We start from the raw sequence: 15,105 nt of genomic DNA on the forward strand, positions 1-15,105 counted from the left end.
GAGCCCTCAAACTGGTTGTAAAAATTGTTGTTGGTTGGACTTAGTGATACAGGAAATATTCCCCTCTGTACCACCTGGTGTGCGCAGCTTCAGCAGAAGGCATCCAGTGCTAAGGTTCCATGGCAAACTCCATGCTTGACCCATACTGAATTGATTCTGTCTTCTGTGGTGGAGTGCTTAAATAGGAGATGGATTCCAGGAGCTTAATCAGATAATTTTGCAAATACAGTGGTGCTGACCTTTAAAATCATCTGCAAAATAAGTCAGTTCTTGTGCAGGCAAATAGTGAATACTCATTGGCAAAATCTGGAGCTTGCTGTTTAGATACATTTGAGATAAGGCATTGCCTTGTTTCTACTTAGAATGGAAAACTGGGTTGCAAAGCTTTCCAGCAAAAGAATGTTCAACTTCACAAATGGAATCTAAACAACGTCATTGCATTGAAGATACTGCAAAAGTGGGAATACCTCTAACACCCAAGGAGGTGTCGGGGGTGGTAGGGGAAAGATGATGCATTTCCTTACCTAACTAGGCACTAAAGTCCTAGAATTGTGGTGGCCTTTTTCTTTCATTCCCTTCTGAATGCCAGATAGGGTAACCTTTTTGTCCTAGAAATCAGGAGTGATGTGATATGTGGTCAAGGTTATATTGTAATAATTTAACTGGGAAGTTAAAGACTTGCGGAGTGGGTACAGAAATAATGTGGGTCATTGTACTTAGTTACAAAGTTTTCAGAAAGAAGAATACCACAGGATGAGACTTTTGATGGTTAAATTGAGAATGCTGTCAGAAATTTTGGCAAAAATATTAAGTGGAGTATTTAAGACTCTTTTGACTTAGAACCTAATCTAACCCAACTGATGTCAAAATATGCTTTTAATAGTAAAAATAAATGGAACTCAGCCCAAATCTCTCCAAGTAACTGAGAATGAGACCAATGAAATGAAAGTTGGAAAACGTTCTTCCCTTGGTATGATGGAAGTTTATTTGTTTATTATAAAGATATGTAGCTATTTTTGTGCTCTGTTGTCAAGATCTATATCTGGGTATTTCTCGCTATCAGTTGACTGTCTTGGGAGCATGGTTCATGGTGATGTCCAAGGATCTAAATGGACATTTACGTCCTGCTGTTGACACAAATGGATTTATAGCTTGCATGTAAGGTATTGTCCACTTCAAAATCCCTATCATTTTGAGGTGAATGAAGTAAATTACTGAATTTCTGCCCTGATTTTCACTTTGTTGAAAAAAAATGCACTTTACCAATCATGACCACGAGTCAGAAAAGACTTGCGTACATGTGAATTAGGAGCAGAAGTAGGCCATTCGGCCCCTTGAGCCTGTTCTGACATTCAATAAGATCATTGCTTGTTCACATATAACTGAAACAAAGGCTCAAACTGGCCTCCTGAAAAAACTTGTTCACTCTTACTAATTCTATAATCTAAATCAGTAAGGAATCATAAAATACTGCAACCCCAACAGGCCATTCAATTCATCAAACCTGTTTTGGTGTTTTATTTACATTACCCACGTAATCAAATCCCATTCACTTGTTTGCACAATTAATGTCTTAAATTTATGAACTCTGCTTCAATAATGGTTTGTGGCAGAGAATTCAACTTTCTAACCACACTTTTTGTAATCTCCCTTTTTGTGATTTTGGCATTGCTCAGAATGAGTTGGCAGTTTTATAAGAACAGGGCTGTTATGAACATTTCAATAATCAGGGACACTGCTTTATGAGCAGAAGGAGCAGCATAAGGTCTGGAGTAATGGATGAAGCCTTGGCAATGGCCCCACAAATGCCAGGCAATGACCATCTCCAAGAAAGAATCTAACCATCTCCCCTTGAGACTCAATGGCATTACCACTGCTGAATCCCTCACCATCAACATCCTGGAGGTTATCATTGATGAGATCCAGCCATATAAATACTCGGTTGCAAGAGCAGGTCAGAGGCTGGGAATTCTGTGGTGAGTAACTCATCTCCTCACTGCCCAAAACCTGTCCGTCATCAACAGGCAGAAATCAGGAGTATGATTGAATGCTTTCCAATTGCCTGGGTGAGTGCAGCTCCAACAACACTCGAGAAGCTCAACACCATCCAAGACAAAGCAGCCCATTTGTTTGGCACCCCATTTACCACCTTAAAAACATTCATTCCTTCCACCACTGGTGCTAAATGGCAGCAGTGTGTATTATTTTTAAGATGCACTGCAGCAACTCGCAAGGCTCCTTTGACAGCACTTTGACCGCAACCTCTACCATACCGAAGATAACATCTCCACCTGCAAGTTCCCCTCCAAGTCACACATTATCCTGACTTGGAACTATATTGCAGTTCCTTCACTGTCACTGGGTCAAAATCCTGGAACTCCCTTCCTAGCAGCACTGTGGGTGCACCTACACTAGATGGACTGCAGTGGTTCAAGAAGGCAGTTCAGCAATACCTTCTGAAGGGAAGTTAGTGATGGGCAATAAATGCTAGCCTTGACGTGATGCTCACATCCCAAGAAGGAATAATATAAAATAGCTTGATGAATGTCCCATGATAGGGAAGCACTAGGGTGAAAGCCAATGTCCCATGATTCAGAGAACACTGGAACAAGATCTTGGTTCATTGGGAGACAGGGCCCAGAGATGTCATGGGGTCAAGGGACACTAAGAATTTGAGCAATAACAAGGGATCCAAGATTCTCAGAGGGGAGGGGAGGATAGGAGTCCTGGGCTTCAAATGAATTCCTAACCCCCATCATGTGTTTCATCTGGTTCTTTAGCATTAGTGACTCAGTGCTACATCAACATGGTTCAGATATTAAATTTTTATTAAAAGTCGTTTGATAGAACAGAACTTGAGAATTGCTGAAAATAGAAGCATGTTGTCGAAGCTTTTCATCTTGCACTCATCAGGACAATATGCAAGGATAACCAATGTAAGGGAAAACAACAACTTATACTGCATGAGAAGAGAGTGCTGATTGGTTGGCAAGTGAACCCTGATTGTTAGAGGTGTTGCCATGGAAGATGCACCAGTTCTCAGTGACTGACAGTTAACTGCCAAGCTTTCTTTGAAATTTAAACCAGGCAGCTTGACTGTTCAAGGCATTGCACTGAAGAATGAACCAGCGAATGGCTGTCACTTATTTTGTTCAGCCGTAGCAGAGGCAATGTGTGCACATGTTCTTTCTGTCTGCAAAGAATAGGGCCCTGTGTATTAATATAGGTAGCTTCCAGTACCACATTGCGAGCCCTACTGACCATCTTAAATTGGTTGCTCGCGTGATTCTCAGCACACTGTGGATTATTTGGCAAATGTTGTCCAATCACAGAATCACATCTAATGTTGGACACTGTTTTATTTTGCAAGTACGGGCTGGTTGGGTACGGCCTGTACCTTGCCCATTGCAAACAGCGGAAGGGACATGTTGTTTGATACGATCTGTCAGTCTTTGGGATATACGGCCTGGATACCTAGCATCTCACAGGCATTGAAATTCATTTCATATATTACTCATTTGTGTGATAGGATGGATGTCGGTTTGGCTTGATGGCAGCATCCAGTTGGTGGCGAATATCACACCTGTTGCTACTACACAGTAGCAGCGTGTAACAGCTAGCTTTACCTGCTGTTCAAATTTTTGGGATACATTACCCTTCCAGGATAATTTGAGGTAGACTGAAATAAGTGACAGCCATTGATTGGTTCATTCCTCAGGGCAATGCTTTGACCAAATACACAAATATCCCCATCCTCAATTATGGGGGAGCCCAGCACATCAGTGCAAAAGATACGGCAGAAGTCCTGAGTTCATGATCCATCTCAGCCTCCTCCTGAAGTCCCCAGCATCGCAGATGCCAGACTTGATCCAATTCGATTCACTCCGCATGATATCAAGAAACGACTGAAGGCACTGGATACTGTAAAAGCTATTGGCAATGACAATATTCCGGCAATAGTACTGAACACCTGTGCTCCAGAACTTGCCACGCCCCTAGCCAAGCTGTTCCAGTACAGCTACATTACTGGCATCTACCCGGCAATGTCGAAAATTGCCCAGGTATGTCCTGTACACAAAAAGCAGGACAAGTCCAACCCGGCCAATTACTGCCCCATCAGTCTGCTCTCAATCATCAGTAAAGTGATGGAAGGTGTCATTGACAGTGCCATCAAGCAGCACTTGCTTAGCAATAACCTGCTCAGTGTCGCTCAGTTTGGGTTTCGCCAGGGCCACTCAGCTCCTGACCTCATTACAGCCTTGGTTCAAACATGGACAAAAGAGCTGAACTCGAGGTGAGGTGAGAGTGACTGCCCTTGACATCAAGGCAGCAGTTGACCGAGTATGGCATCAGGGAGCCCGAGCAAAACTGGAGTCAACGGAAATCGGGGAAAACTCTCCGCTGGTTGGAGTCATACCTAATGCAAAGAAAGATGGTTGTGGTTGTTGGAGGTCAATCATCTGAGCTTTGGGCCATCGCTGCAGGAATTCCTCAGCGTAGTGTCCTAGGCCCAACCATCTTCAGCTGCCTCATCAATGACCTTCCTTCAATCATAAGGTCAGAGGTGGGGATGTTCCCTAATGATTGCACAACGTTTAGCACCATTCGCAACTCCTCAGATACCGAAGCAGTCCATGTACAAATGCAGCAAGACCTGGACAATATGCAGGCTTGGGCTGATAAGTGGCAAGCAACATTTGCACCACACAAGTGCCAGGCAATGACCATCTCCAACAAGAGAGAATCTAACCATCTCCCTTTGACACCCAATGGCATTACCATCGCTGAATCCCCCACTATCAACGTCCTAGAGGCTACCATTAACCAGAAACTGAACTGGAGTAGCCATTTAAATACTGTGGCTACAAGAGCAGGTCAGAGGCTAGGAATCCTGCGGCGAGTAACTCACCTCCTGACTCCCCAAAACCTGTCCACCATCTACAAGGCACAAGTCAGGAGTGTGATGGAATACTCTGCACTTGCCTGGATGGGTGCAGCTCCAACAACACTCAAGAAGCTTGATAACATCCAGGACAAAGCAGCCCACTTGATTGGCACCCCATCCACAGACATTCACTTCCTCCACCACTGACGCACAGTGGCAGCAGTGTATACCACCTACAAGATGCACTGCAGCAATGCACCAAGGCTTCTTCGACAGCACCTTCTAAACCCGCGACCTCTACCAACTAGAAGGACAAGGGCAGCAAATGCATGGAAACACCACCACCTGCAAGTTCCCGACCAAGCCACACACCATCCTGACTTGGAACTATATCACAGTTCCTTCACTGTCGCTGGGTTAAAATTCTGGAGCTCCCTTCCTAACAGCACTGTGGGTGTACCTACCTCGCATGGACTGCAGCGGTTCAAGAAGGCAGCTCACCACCACCTTCTCAAGGGCAGTTAGGGATGGGCAATAAATGCTGACCTGGCCAGCGACGCCCACATCCCATGAATGAATAAAACAAAACAGAGTCCAGCTGCCTGGATTAAATTTCAAACAAAGCTCGGCAGTTAATTGTCAGTCACTGTAAACCGGTGCATTCTCCATGACAATGCCTGTACCAGTCAGCACTCTTCTCAAGCAGTATAATTGTTTTTTTCTTACATTGATTATTCTTGCATATTGTCCTGATGAGTGCAAGGCGAAAAGCTTCGACAGCATATCTCTATTTTCAGCAATTCTCATTTATTTTTATTCATTCATTGGATATGAGCATCAATGGCAAGGTCAGCATTTATTGCCCATCCCTATTGTCCTTGAGGAGGTGGTGGTGAGCCACCTTCTTGAACCGCTGCAATCCATGTGGTGTAGGTTGTGCTGTTAGGGAGGGAAATCCAGGATTTTGACCCAGCAACAGTGAAAGAACGGTGATCTAGTTCCAAGTGAAGATGGTTTGTGACTTGGAGGGGAACTTGCCGATGGTGGTGTTCCCATGTCCCTGCTGCCCCTGTTCTACTGGGCAATTGTTGCAATAGTAGTGGAAACCCAGCAGGAAGAAATGTTGGGAGCTGATGTCCGTGGTTCCTGGAAGTAACATGTGAACCTCATTCACTGGGAAAGAGCCATTTTAGCAGATAGAATAACAGCAGCAGAAGTGGATGAAGAATCTCTTGAGAGACTGATAAGTTCATATAAAAATAAAGTATACTATTGTTTTCAACGTAATCTTACATAGTTGCTGCGGTGAATTTTTCAGTGGTAATTTCCAAATACTTGATCAAATTGCAGATGATTTTTTCATTTTTTTTCCCCTTTTTAGGTAATTGACCAAATGTCTACTGTAAGATGAAATATCACTGCCTGCCTCAATTACTGTAAACAGGGAGCAACATGAACTCAAGTTGTGCTGACAGGTACGAGCTTTATATTTTGATTTTAAAAAGTGGGAAACTATTTCTCAGTAAAATTAACCAACAGTAAGATGTTTGGAGGCCTAGGAGTTTACATAGAACTACATAGAATATACAGCAGGGAAACAGGCCATTTGGCCCAACCAGTCCATGCTGGCATTTATGCTCCAATCAAGCCTCCTCCCATTCTTCCTCATCTGACTTCACCGGCATAACCCTTAATTTCCTTCTCCCTCATTTGCTTATCTAGCCTCCCTTTCAAGGCAACTATACTATTTGCCTCAACTACACCCTGTGGTAAGGAGTTCCATATTCTCACCAATCTCTGGCTAAAGAAGTTTCTTCTGAATTGCCTATTTGATTTTATGATGACTATCTTGAAGTTTAGCTCTTCCCCACAAGTGGAAACACTCGTGTCTACTCTATCCAAACTTTTCATAATTCTAAAGACTTCTATTAGGTCACCCATCAAAAGAAAAGAGACCCAGTCTGTTCATCCTTTCCTGCTGATAGGTTTAGCCTCGCAGTTATGGTATCATCCTTGTAAATCTTTTTTGCACCATCTCCAGTGCCTTTTTTCCCCTTCTTATAATGTGACCAGAACTGCATACGGTATCGCAGGTGTGGTTTGGAAGATTTAGGTTCAGGAGTCAGATTACCCAAAATGTGCAAACTCATACGTAATTTTAAAGTAGTTTATTAAGTTTAGTAGAAAAGCAACAGGTTAGCTATGATGTATATTAAGAAGTAGCAGTTTAGATTTGATGATGCATAAGCTAAATAGACAGAAAAGACATATGACCCGTAACAGATTGAATGGATTACCAATCCCAGATCATACCGTGGTCTCCTAGACGACGAGGTAGGTGAGGTGTTGGTGGTCTCTTCGGTCCTCAGGGTCCTCAGTCTTCTTGAGCTAACCGAAGTGTTAGCCTAAAGCCGAACACTTGACCAAAGCCAAGCTACGGGAAGCTCTCCTGCTGTTCCAAGAAGACTGACTGTTTCCCTCCCAAGCACCTGTCTATACACTTTATTTCTAGGGGCTGGTAGTTCACTCTGTCAACAATTTGTTTGAACCCTTCTAACCAATGAATATAGGGCAGGTTCCCCAGGGTGGTTACTTCCCCCCCCTTGTCCATCACTTTAGCTTGAGGTCATCTTTCAGTTTACTTCATACTGGAGGCCATTTGTGAGCTTTTACTAGGTACTTGCACAGATAATAGGGCACCAGAAGATTTCCTCCTATCAGCTTAGGAATGTCTATGGTGTCTAATAGCTTCTATATGACCCCCTTGGGAATGTCATACATCTCTTCCCCCTATCTTGTTTACACCAGTGATAACCCTGGCTGCTAAGAACTACTTCTCTGTCCATTTTGAGAGAGAGAGAGAGAAACAGCTTTTCTGTGGGTCTACTTTATACTGTTACTACTACTTCTATAAGAATTCTATATTACTCTGAGAAGTATCATTTATTAAAAGGTCCCATTTCTTGCAGGTCTAACTAAGGTTTGATTCAAGTTTAGCATAACTTCTCTACTTTTCAATTCTATCCTTCTAAAAATAAACCCCCGTGCTTGGTTTGCTTTTGTTATGGCCTTATTGACCTATGTTGCAACTTTTAGTGATTTGTGTATTAGCACTCCAAGATCCCTTTGCTCATCTGCCTCCTTTAGATTCTTCTTTTCCAAGTAATATGTGACCTCTTGATTTTTCTTAGCAAAATGTAATACCTATGTTGAAATTCATTTGCCAGTTATATGCCTATTCTGCAAGTTTATTAATTTCTTGTAATTTGTTGTGGTCCTCCTCAGTGTTAACTATCCCTCCCAATTTGATGTCACCCACAAATTTAGATATTGTGTTTTTGATTCCAAAGTCTAAATCATTAATATAAATAGTGAACTGCAGAGGTCTCAGCACTGATCCTTTTGTGGCCCCATTTTTCATCTTCTGCCACTATGAATAGCAACCATTTTCCTGTACTCTCTGCTTTTTGTCTCTTCGCCTGCCATCTGTCCATTCTTCTAATTGTCCCAACTCCACATGCTTTGTTGTTATTCATGAGTTTGTTACTTGATACCTTTATAGAAGGCCTTTTGGAAATATAGATATATTGCATCTACTGCATTCCTTTTGTCTACTCTCCATTACCTCTTCAAAGAATGCAATGAGGTTTGTCAAACAAGACTTTCCCTTCTGAAATCTATGCTGCTGATTCATTATTATATTTTTGGTTTTTTCTTTTTACTCCTTTAGTAGGGATTCCATTATTGTTTTCCTACCGCTGATGTTAACCTGACTGGTCTGTAATTCCCTGGGCATATTCTATCTCCCTTCTTAAACAATGTTAACTATCTGCCAATCCTCTGGCACTACACCTTTTTCTAATGAATTATTAAAAATTTGTAGTAATACCTCTGCTACTCTTCCCTCGATTCTTTTAAAATGTGTGGATGCAATCCGTCCGGAACAGGGTTTATCCTCTAATTTTGTTTAGTTTATTTTATATTTCTATTTCAAATGCAGTTATCTAGTATCTTTTGATGTCCTGTCCACCTGTCCTGTTTCCCTGGTAAATAGTGAAGCAAAGTAATAAATATTTCTGTCATTTCTTTATCATTGCATGCGTTATTATCCTATCCATCATTAAGTGGCCCTATTCCTGTACTGACTTTCCTTTTTTTCATTTGTGCCTGATAATTTCATAATTTCTCTTTTGGCTTCCTAATTGTTTTTATGACTTCTCCCCTAGTCTTAACGTATTCTCCCTTGTCATGCTGTCCACTCCTGCCTTTGTATTTAGTGTATCTCCTTTTCTTTACCTTCAATTTTTCCCTTATGTCTTTATTTATCCATGGTGTCTCATTAGTCTTTAGTTTGTTCTTGTCTTTCAGCAGAATATACTTTTCCTGGACTCTTGAACACTGTTTTGAATGTTTCCCATTGCTTTTAACATTGTTTGCCAATATTGTTCTCCATTTTATTTTTCTAAATCTCAGCCCCTTAACATCGGCTTTTCTCCAATCTGTTACCCTAGCTTTGTTATGCTCATGTCCTTCTCAATTATTATCTTAAATGGTATTATTTTTGGTCACTATTGCCTAGATCAGGGGTATGCAACCTGTGGCTCTAGAACCACATACGGCTCATTAAGGACTCGTGCGACACTTACCTTGATCGATCAAGCCCATTTTGATTAAATGACTTTTTAAAAAAACTTTTATTAAATTTTACTAGTGAGAAAGCATCATGCAATTAACAGGTTTTTTGTGAAAACCTTTAAAATGTTGTAGAAATGTGTCTGTCTTTTTCATTATTATTGGCCTTTGAGTACATACGAATATATGAATTAGGAGCAGGAGTAGGCCACTCGGCCCCTCGAGCTTGCTCCGCCATTCAATAAGTTCATGGCTGACCTGATTACTCCACATTTCCACCTACCCCTGATAACCTTCCACCCCCTTGCTTATCAATAATCTATCTACCTCTGCCTTAAAAATATTCAAAGACTCTGCTTTCACTGCCTATTGGAAGAGAATTCCAAACACTCACCACCCTTTGAGAGAAAAGATTTCTCCTCATCTCTGTATTAAATGGGCGATCCCTTATTTTTAAACAGTGACCCCTAGTTCTAGATTCTCCCACAAAGGGAAGCATCCTTTCCACATCCACCCTGTCAAGACCCTCTCAGGATCTTATTTGTTTCAATCAAGTCGCCTCTTACTCTTCTAAATTCCAGCAGATACAAGCCTAGCCTCTCCAATCTTTCCTTGTAAGACAGCCCACCAATTCCAGGTATTAATCCAGTAAACCTTCTCTGTACTGCCTCCAACGCATTTACATCCTTCCTTAAATAAGGAGACCAGTACTGTACACAGTAATCCAGATGTGGTCTCACCAATGCCCAGTATAGCTGAAGCATAACCTCCCTACTTTTGTATTCAATTCCCCTCGCGATAAACGATAACATTCTATTAGCTTTCCTAATTACGTGCCGTACGTGCATACTAACCTTGTGCGATTCATGCACTAGGACACCCAGATCCCTCTGCATCTCAGAGCTCTGCAATCTCTCACCACTTAGAAAATGCTTTTTTATTCTTCCTGCCAAAGAGGCATTTTCTCACTTTCCCACATTATACTCCATTTGCCAGGTCTTTGCCGACTCACTTAACCTAGCTATATCCCTTTGTAGCCCCCTTATGTCCTTTTTACAAGTTACTTTCCTACCTATCTTTGTGTCATCAGCAAATTTAGCAACCATACCTTCTATCCCTTCATCTAAGTCATTTATATAAATTGTAAAAAGTTGAGGCCCCAGCACAGATCCCTGTGGCATACCACTCGTTATATCTTGTCAACCAGAAAATGACCCATTTATGCCTACTCTCTGTTTCCTGTTAGCTAACTAATCTTCTATCCATGCTAAAATGTTACCCCCTACACCATGAGCTTTTATTTTCTGCAATAACCTTTGATGTGGCACCTTTTCAAATGTCTTCTGGAAATCTAAGTACAGTACATCCGCTGGTTCCCCTTCATCCACAGCACATGTAACTCCCTCAAAGAACTCCAATTAATTGGTTAAATATGATTTCCCTTTCACAAAACCGTGTTGACTCTGCCTGATTACCTTGCATTTCTCTAAATGCCCTGCTATAACATCTTTAATAATAGCTTCTAAAATTTTCCCTAAGGCAGATGTTAAGCTAACTGTAGTTCCCTACTTTCTGTCTCCCTCCCTTTTTGAATAAAGGAGTTACATTTGCTATTTTCCAATCTAAAGGAACCTTGAATCTAGGGAATTTTGGAAAATTAAAACTAATGCATTAACTATCTCACTAGCCACTTCTTTTAACACCCTAGGATGAAGTCCATCAGGACCCAGGGATTTATCAGCCCGCAGGTCCAACAATTTGTTCAGTACCACTTCCCTGGTGATTGTAATTTTCTTGAGTTACTCCCTCCCTTCCGTTTCCTGGCTTATAGCTAATACTGGGATGTTACTTGTGTCCTCAATAGTGAAGACCAATGCAAAGTATCTGTTCAATTCATCTGCCATCTCTTTATTATCCATTATTAATTCCCCAGACTCACTTTTTATAGGACCAACGCTCACTTTGTTAACTCTTTTCTTCTTTATATATCTATAGAAACTCTTACTATCTGTCTTTATATTTCTAGCTAGCTTTCTCTCGTACTCTAATTTTACCTTCCTTATCAATCGTTCTTTGTTGTTTTTTTATTCTGTCCAATCTTTTGACCTGCCTCCCATCTTTGCACAATTATATGCTTTTTCTTTAAGTTTGGTACTATCTTTAATTTTATTAGTTAACCACGGATGGCAGGTCCCACCCTTAGAATTTTTCTTTCTCGTTGAAATGTATCTATTCTATGTATTCTGAAATATATCCTTAAATGTCTGCCACTGCATTTCTATTGACCTGTGCCTTCACCTAATTTGTCAGTTCACTTTCGCTAGCTCTACTTTCATGCCCTCATAATTTCCCTTATTTAAGTTTAAAATACTAGTCTTGGACCCACTCTTCTCTCCCTCAAACTGAATGTACAATTCAATCATGTTATGATTGCTGCTACCTAGGGATGCCTTTACTATGAGGTCATTAATTAATCCTATCTCGTTGCACAATACCAGATCTAGTATAGCCTGCTCTCTGGTTGGCTCCAGAATGTATTGTTCCAAGAAATTATCCTGAAACATTCTATGTACTCCTCATCTAGGTTACCTCTGCCCATCTGATTTTTCCAGTCTATATGTAGGTTAAAATCCCCCATAATTATCGCAGTACCTTTCTGACAAGCTGCCATTATTTCTTCCTTTATACCCCGTCCCACAGTGTGGTTAATGTTAGGTGGCCTGTACACCACTCTCACAAGTGACTTCTTGCCCCTATGATTTCTCATCTCTACCCAAACTGCTTCTACATCCTGGTCTCGTGAACTTAGGTCATCCCTCTCTATTGCACTAATACCATCATTAATTAACAGAGCTACCCCTCCACCTTTTCCTAGCTTCATGTCCTTCCTAAATGCCATGTATCCTTCAATATTCAAGTCCCAATCCATGTCGTCCTGCATCCATGTCTCTGTAATGGCTATCAGATCGTACTTATTTATTTCTATTTGCACTCTCAATTCATCTGTTTTGTTTAGAATGCTACGTGCATTCAGATACAGCACCTTTAGTTGTATTCTTTTTATTATTTTTGTAAGAGCATTGCAGCTCTTAAGATATTGCATTTTTAAATAAATTATTTTAAATGGCTCTTAAGGTTGCTGACCCTGGCCTAGATGTTCCCCTCCTTTTATCTGCTCTGATTCATTCCCCCATTACCAGATTCACTAGTGAATCCTCCCTTGTTGGGCTTCTTACATACTGTGTTTGAATGGAGTTCTGTACATATTGTAGGAACTCCATTCCCTTACCCCCTTCACCTATCTCTTCTGGCCAATTAATTTTAGAGTAGTTGAAATCCCCCATAATTCCAATTACTTATTTTCCTAATTTGCATATTTCTTCCTCTAGCTCCCTTCCACTGTTGGGTAGACTACCTGTATTAGGGTGATTGATCCTTTTTTATCTCTTGTCTCTATCTGCATGGATTTTATTTCTTTCTTACTGATAGCTGCTACTTTTTCCTACTGCCATTATATTATCACGAAGTACAATTACTTTACCCTCCTTTTTCCCACTCTGTCTCTTCGAAAGATGTTATACTTGTAGTGAATTTTCTGTAACCATGTCTGTCATTCTGACTATATCTGGTTCCTCGCGTTGTATTATTGCCTCCAGTTCCCCTGTTTTATTATGGATATTCTGTGCATCACTGTACATACAGATGGTTTCTTATTTTTAATAGCAGTTCCTCTCACTTTATTTAACCAAATATTTGCACTCCTGCTCTATAACTCGATCTATTCCTTTGCCATTTATGTCCTCCCCTAATTTAGTTTGTACGTTTCTCTCCTTTCCTATTTCATTTATGTTTAAGCTTGTTTCATTTCTTGTAGATCCCTGCTTCTGTCTTAATAGTTTAAAGCCTTTGCCACCTCCCTTTCTGCTGGGACGCTGGGACATTTCGGTTTAGATGGATCCCATCCTATCGATACAATTTCTTCTTTCCAGTACTGGTGCCCTATGAAAAGGAACCCCTCCTTTTCACATCAGCCCTTTAGCCATATGGTGACTCACTTGCGCTGTTTGTCTCTGTCTGTTTGCATGTGGCTCGGGCAAAAATCCAGAGATTATTAACCTTGAGGTCCTGCTTTTTAATTTTAATTCCTAACTCCTGGCAGTCCCTGAGCAAGACCTGTTTCCTGTTCTCCAGCCACTTCAAGATGTCCCTTACCCTAGCAACGGGTAGGCAACACACCCTTCGGGACTTTAGTTTGTGGCTGCAGAGGATGCTATCTATCCTGCTAATTATAGATTTCCTTATCACAGCCATATTTCTATTCTCTCTTTCTCCACCCCTAAGGCACAGTGCCTCATTAGTAAAAAGTGCATTATATCAGTTGGACAGTGTTGTGGGACCTCCTTCTCAGCCTCTTATAAGTCCCCTTTACCTAGTTCTGTAACAGTCACACCTTCCCCTTCCTGAACCTGTACTTTCCTCTGAAGTGTGATTGTGTCCTATATACAACTGTCTAGAAACCACTCCCCCTCCCTTATGTTTCAGAGTGTCTCTAACTCATGCACCGGCTCAATGACTGAGCCACAATGGCTCAAGTCAGAGACATTTTCAGCAGATTTAGGAATCCAAGACAGTCTCACTGTCCACAAACACGCATATACTGCAATCCTGACACATAATCTGCCCTGCCATCTCTAGTCATCTTATTTACATTTACTTCTCATCTGAATTAAAATTCAGTAGGCAGTTTAAAAAAAAAAAATACTGTTTAATCACCCTCGGAGCTCCTCCTCTGTGCTCACTGTAATGTCACTTTTTCAGATTTCCCCTTACATTAGTTTCATCGCCTGCTCTTCTCAAGATAAGTTTTATCTGTGCACTGGTCCTGATGATGATCTTTCAATTTCCACTTTATCCCTGCTCCTGTTCCCGCTGCTTAAGTTGAATTGTTTTTGGCACATATTTGTACTTTCAGTTAGGTCCCAGTGGAGGGCAATATTCCACTTCACTTTGTCATGTGTGTATAAATGTGTTTTCTTGGCAGGACCCTGGTCCATTGTTTCGTTTGAGACTGTGGACATTTTGCACCTTTTGCTTTGTGGAAGCTTATCTTGTGCAGTGGATCATATGATTACTTTAGCAAAGTTAAGAAAATTTCTTTGAGTGCTCTATTCACTTTTTGCCTTCAGTCTACTCCCAGTTTTTGTGTGAATGAGGAACTTAAATTATGGAAGCGAAACTGGCAGATAATTGAAAACCCCCAAATGTATGATCTTAGACATTTAATACATCAATAACCTCGGCCAACAAGTAAAATATGAATAGCTAAAGAAACATTATTGCAGTTTTATTCATTGTAGTAGGATTTGAAGGGATACACAAATTGAAAAGTAAAAATTTAGTTCATAGAAGTAAAAGGATTGTCTGGAATGGAGGCAGGAATTATGGTGCTAAAGTTACTGATTTTCTGTTGCACAGGAGACTCAAACATAATCCTTGTAGTGCAACTCTCATCTCGTGAAACCCTTGTCTATGCTTTTGTTACCTCCAGAATTGACTATTCCAATACTCTCCTGACTGATCTCCCATAT

At 41.0% G+C, this 15,105-nt stretch overlaps 1 protein-coding gene across 6 annotated transcripts in view; it reads left to right on the forward strand.

Annotated features, from left to right (window-relative positions):
- The window catches only part of clocka (clock circadian regulator a), a 280,411-nt gene that overhangs the window by 39,409 nt on the left and 225,897 nt on the right, over positions 1-15,105 (forward strand). For 4 of the 6 annotated variants that reach the window (XM_068035102.1, XM_068035091.1, XM_068035120.1 and 1 more), the window contains one exon: positions 6,267-6,360. In XM_068035102.1, the coding sequence (XP_067891203.1) occupies positions 6,338-6,360 (23 nt within the window). In that variant the 5' untranslated portion in view covers positions 6,267-6,337. Of the gene's footprint in view, positions 1-6,266; positions 6,361-15,105 lie in introns of those variants that run through there. The other 2 variants (XM_068035129.1, XM_068035138.1) reach the window with 1 other exon arrangement.

The sequence above is a fragment of the Heterodontus francisci genome, chromosome 1 (assembly GCF_036365525.1).
Source record: "Heterodontus francisci isolate sHetFra1 chromosome 1, sHetFra1.hap1, whole genome shotgun sequence".
Classification (NCBI taxonomy): domain Eukaryota; kingdom Metazoa; phylum Chordata; class Chondrichthyes; order Heterodontiformes; family Heterodontidae; genus Heterodontus; species Heterodontus francisci.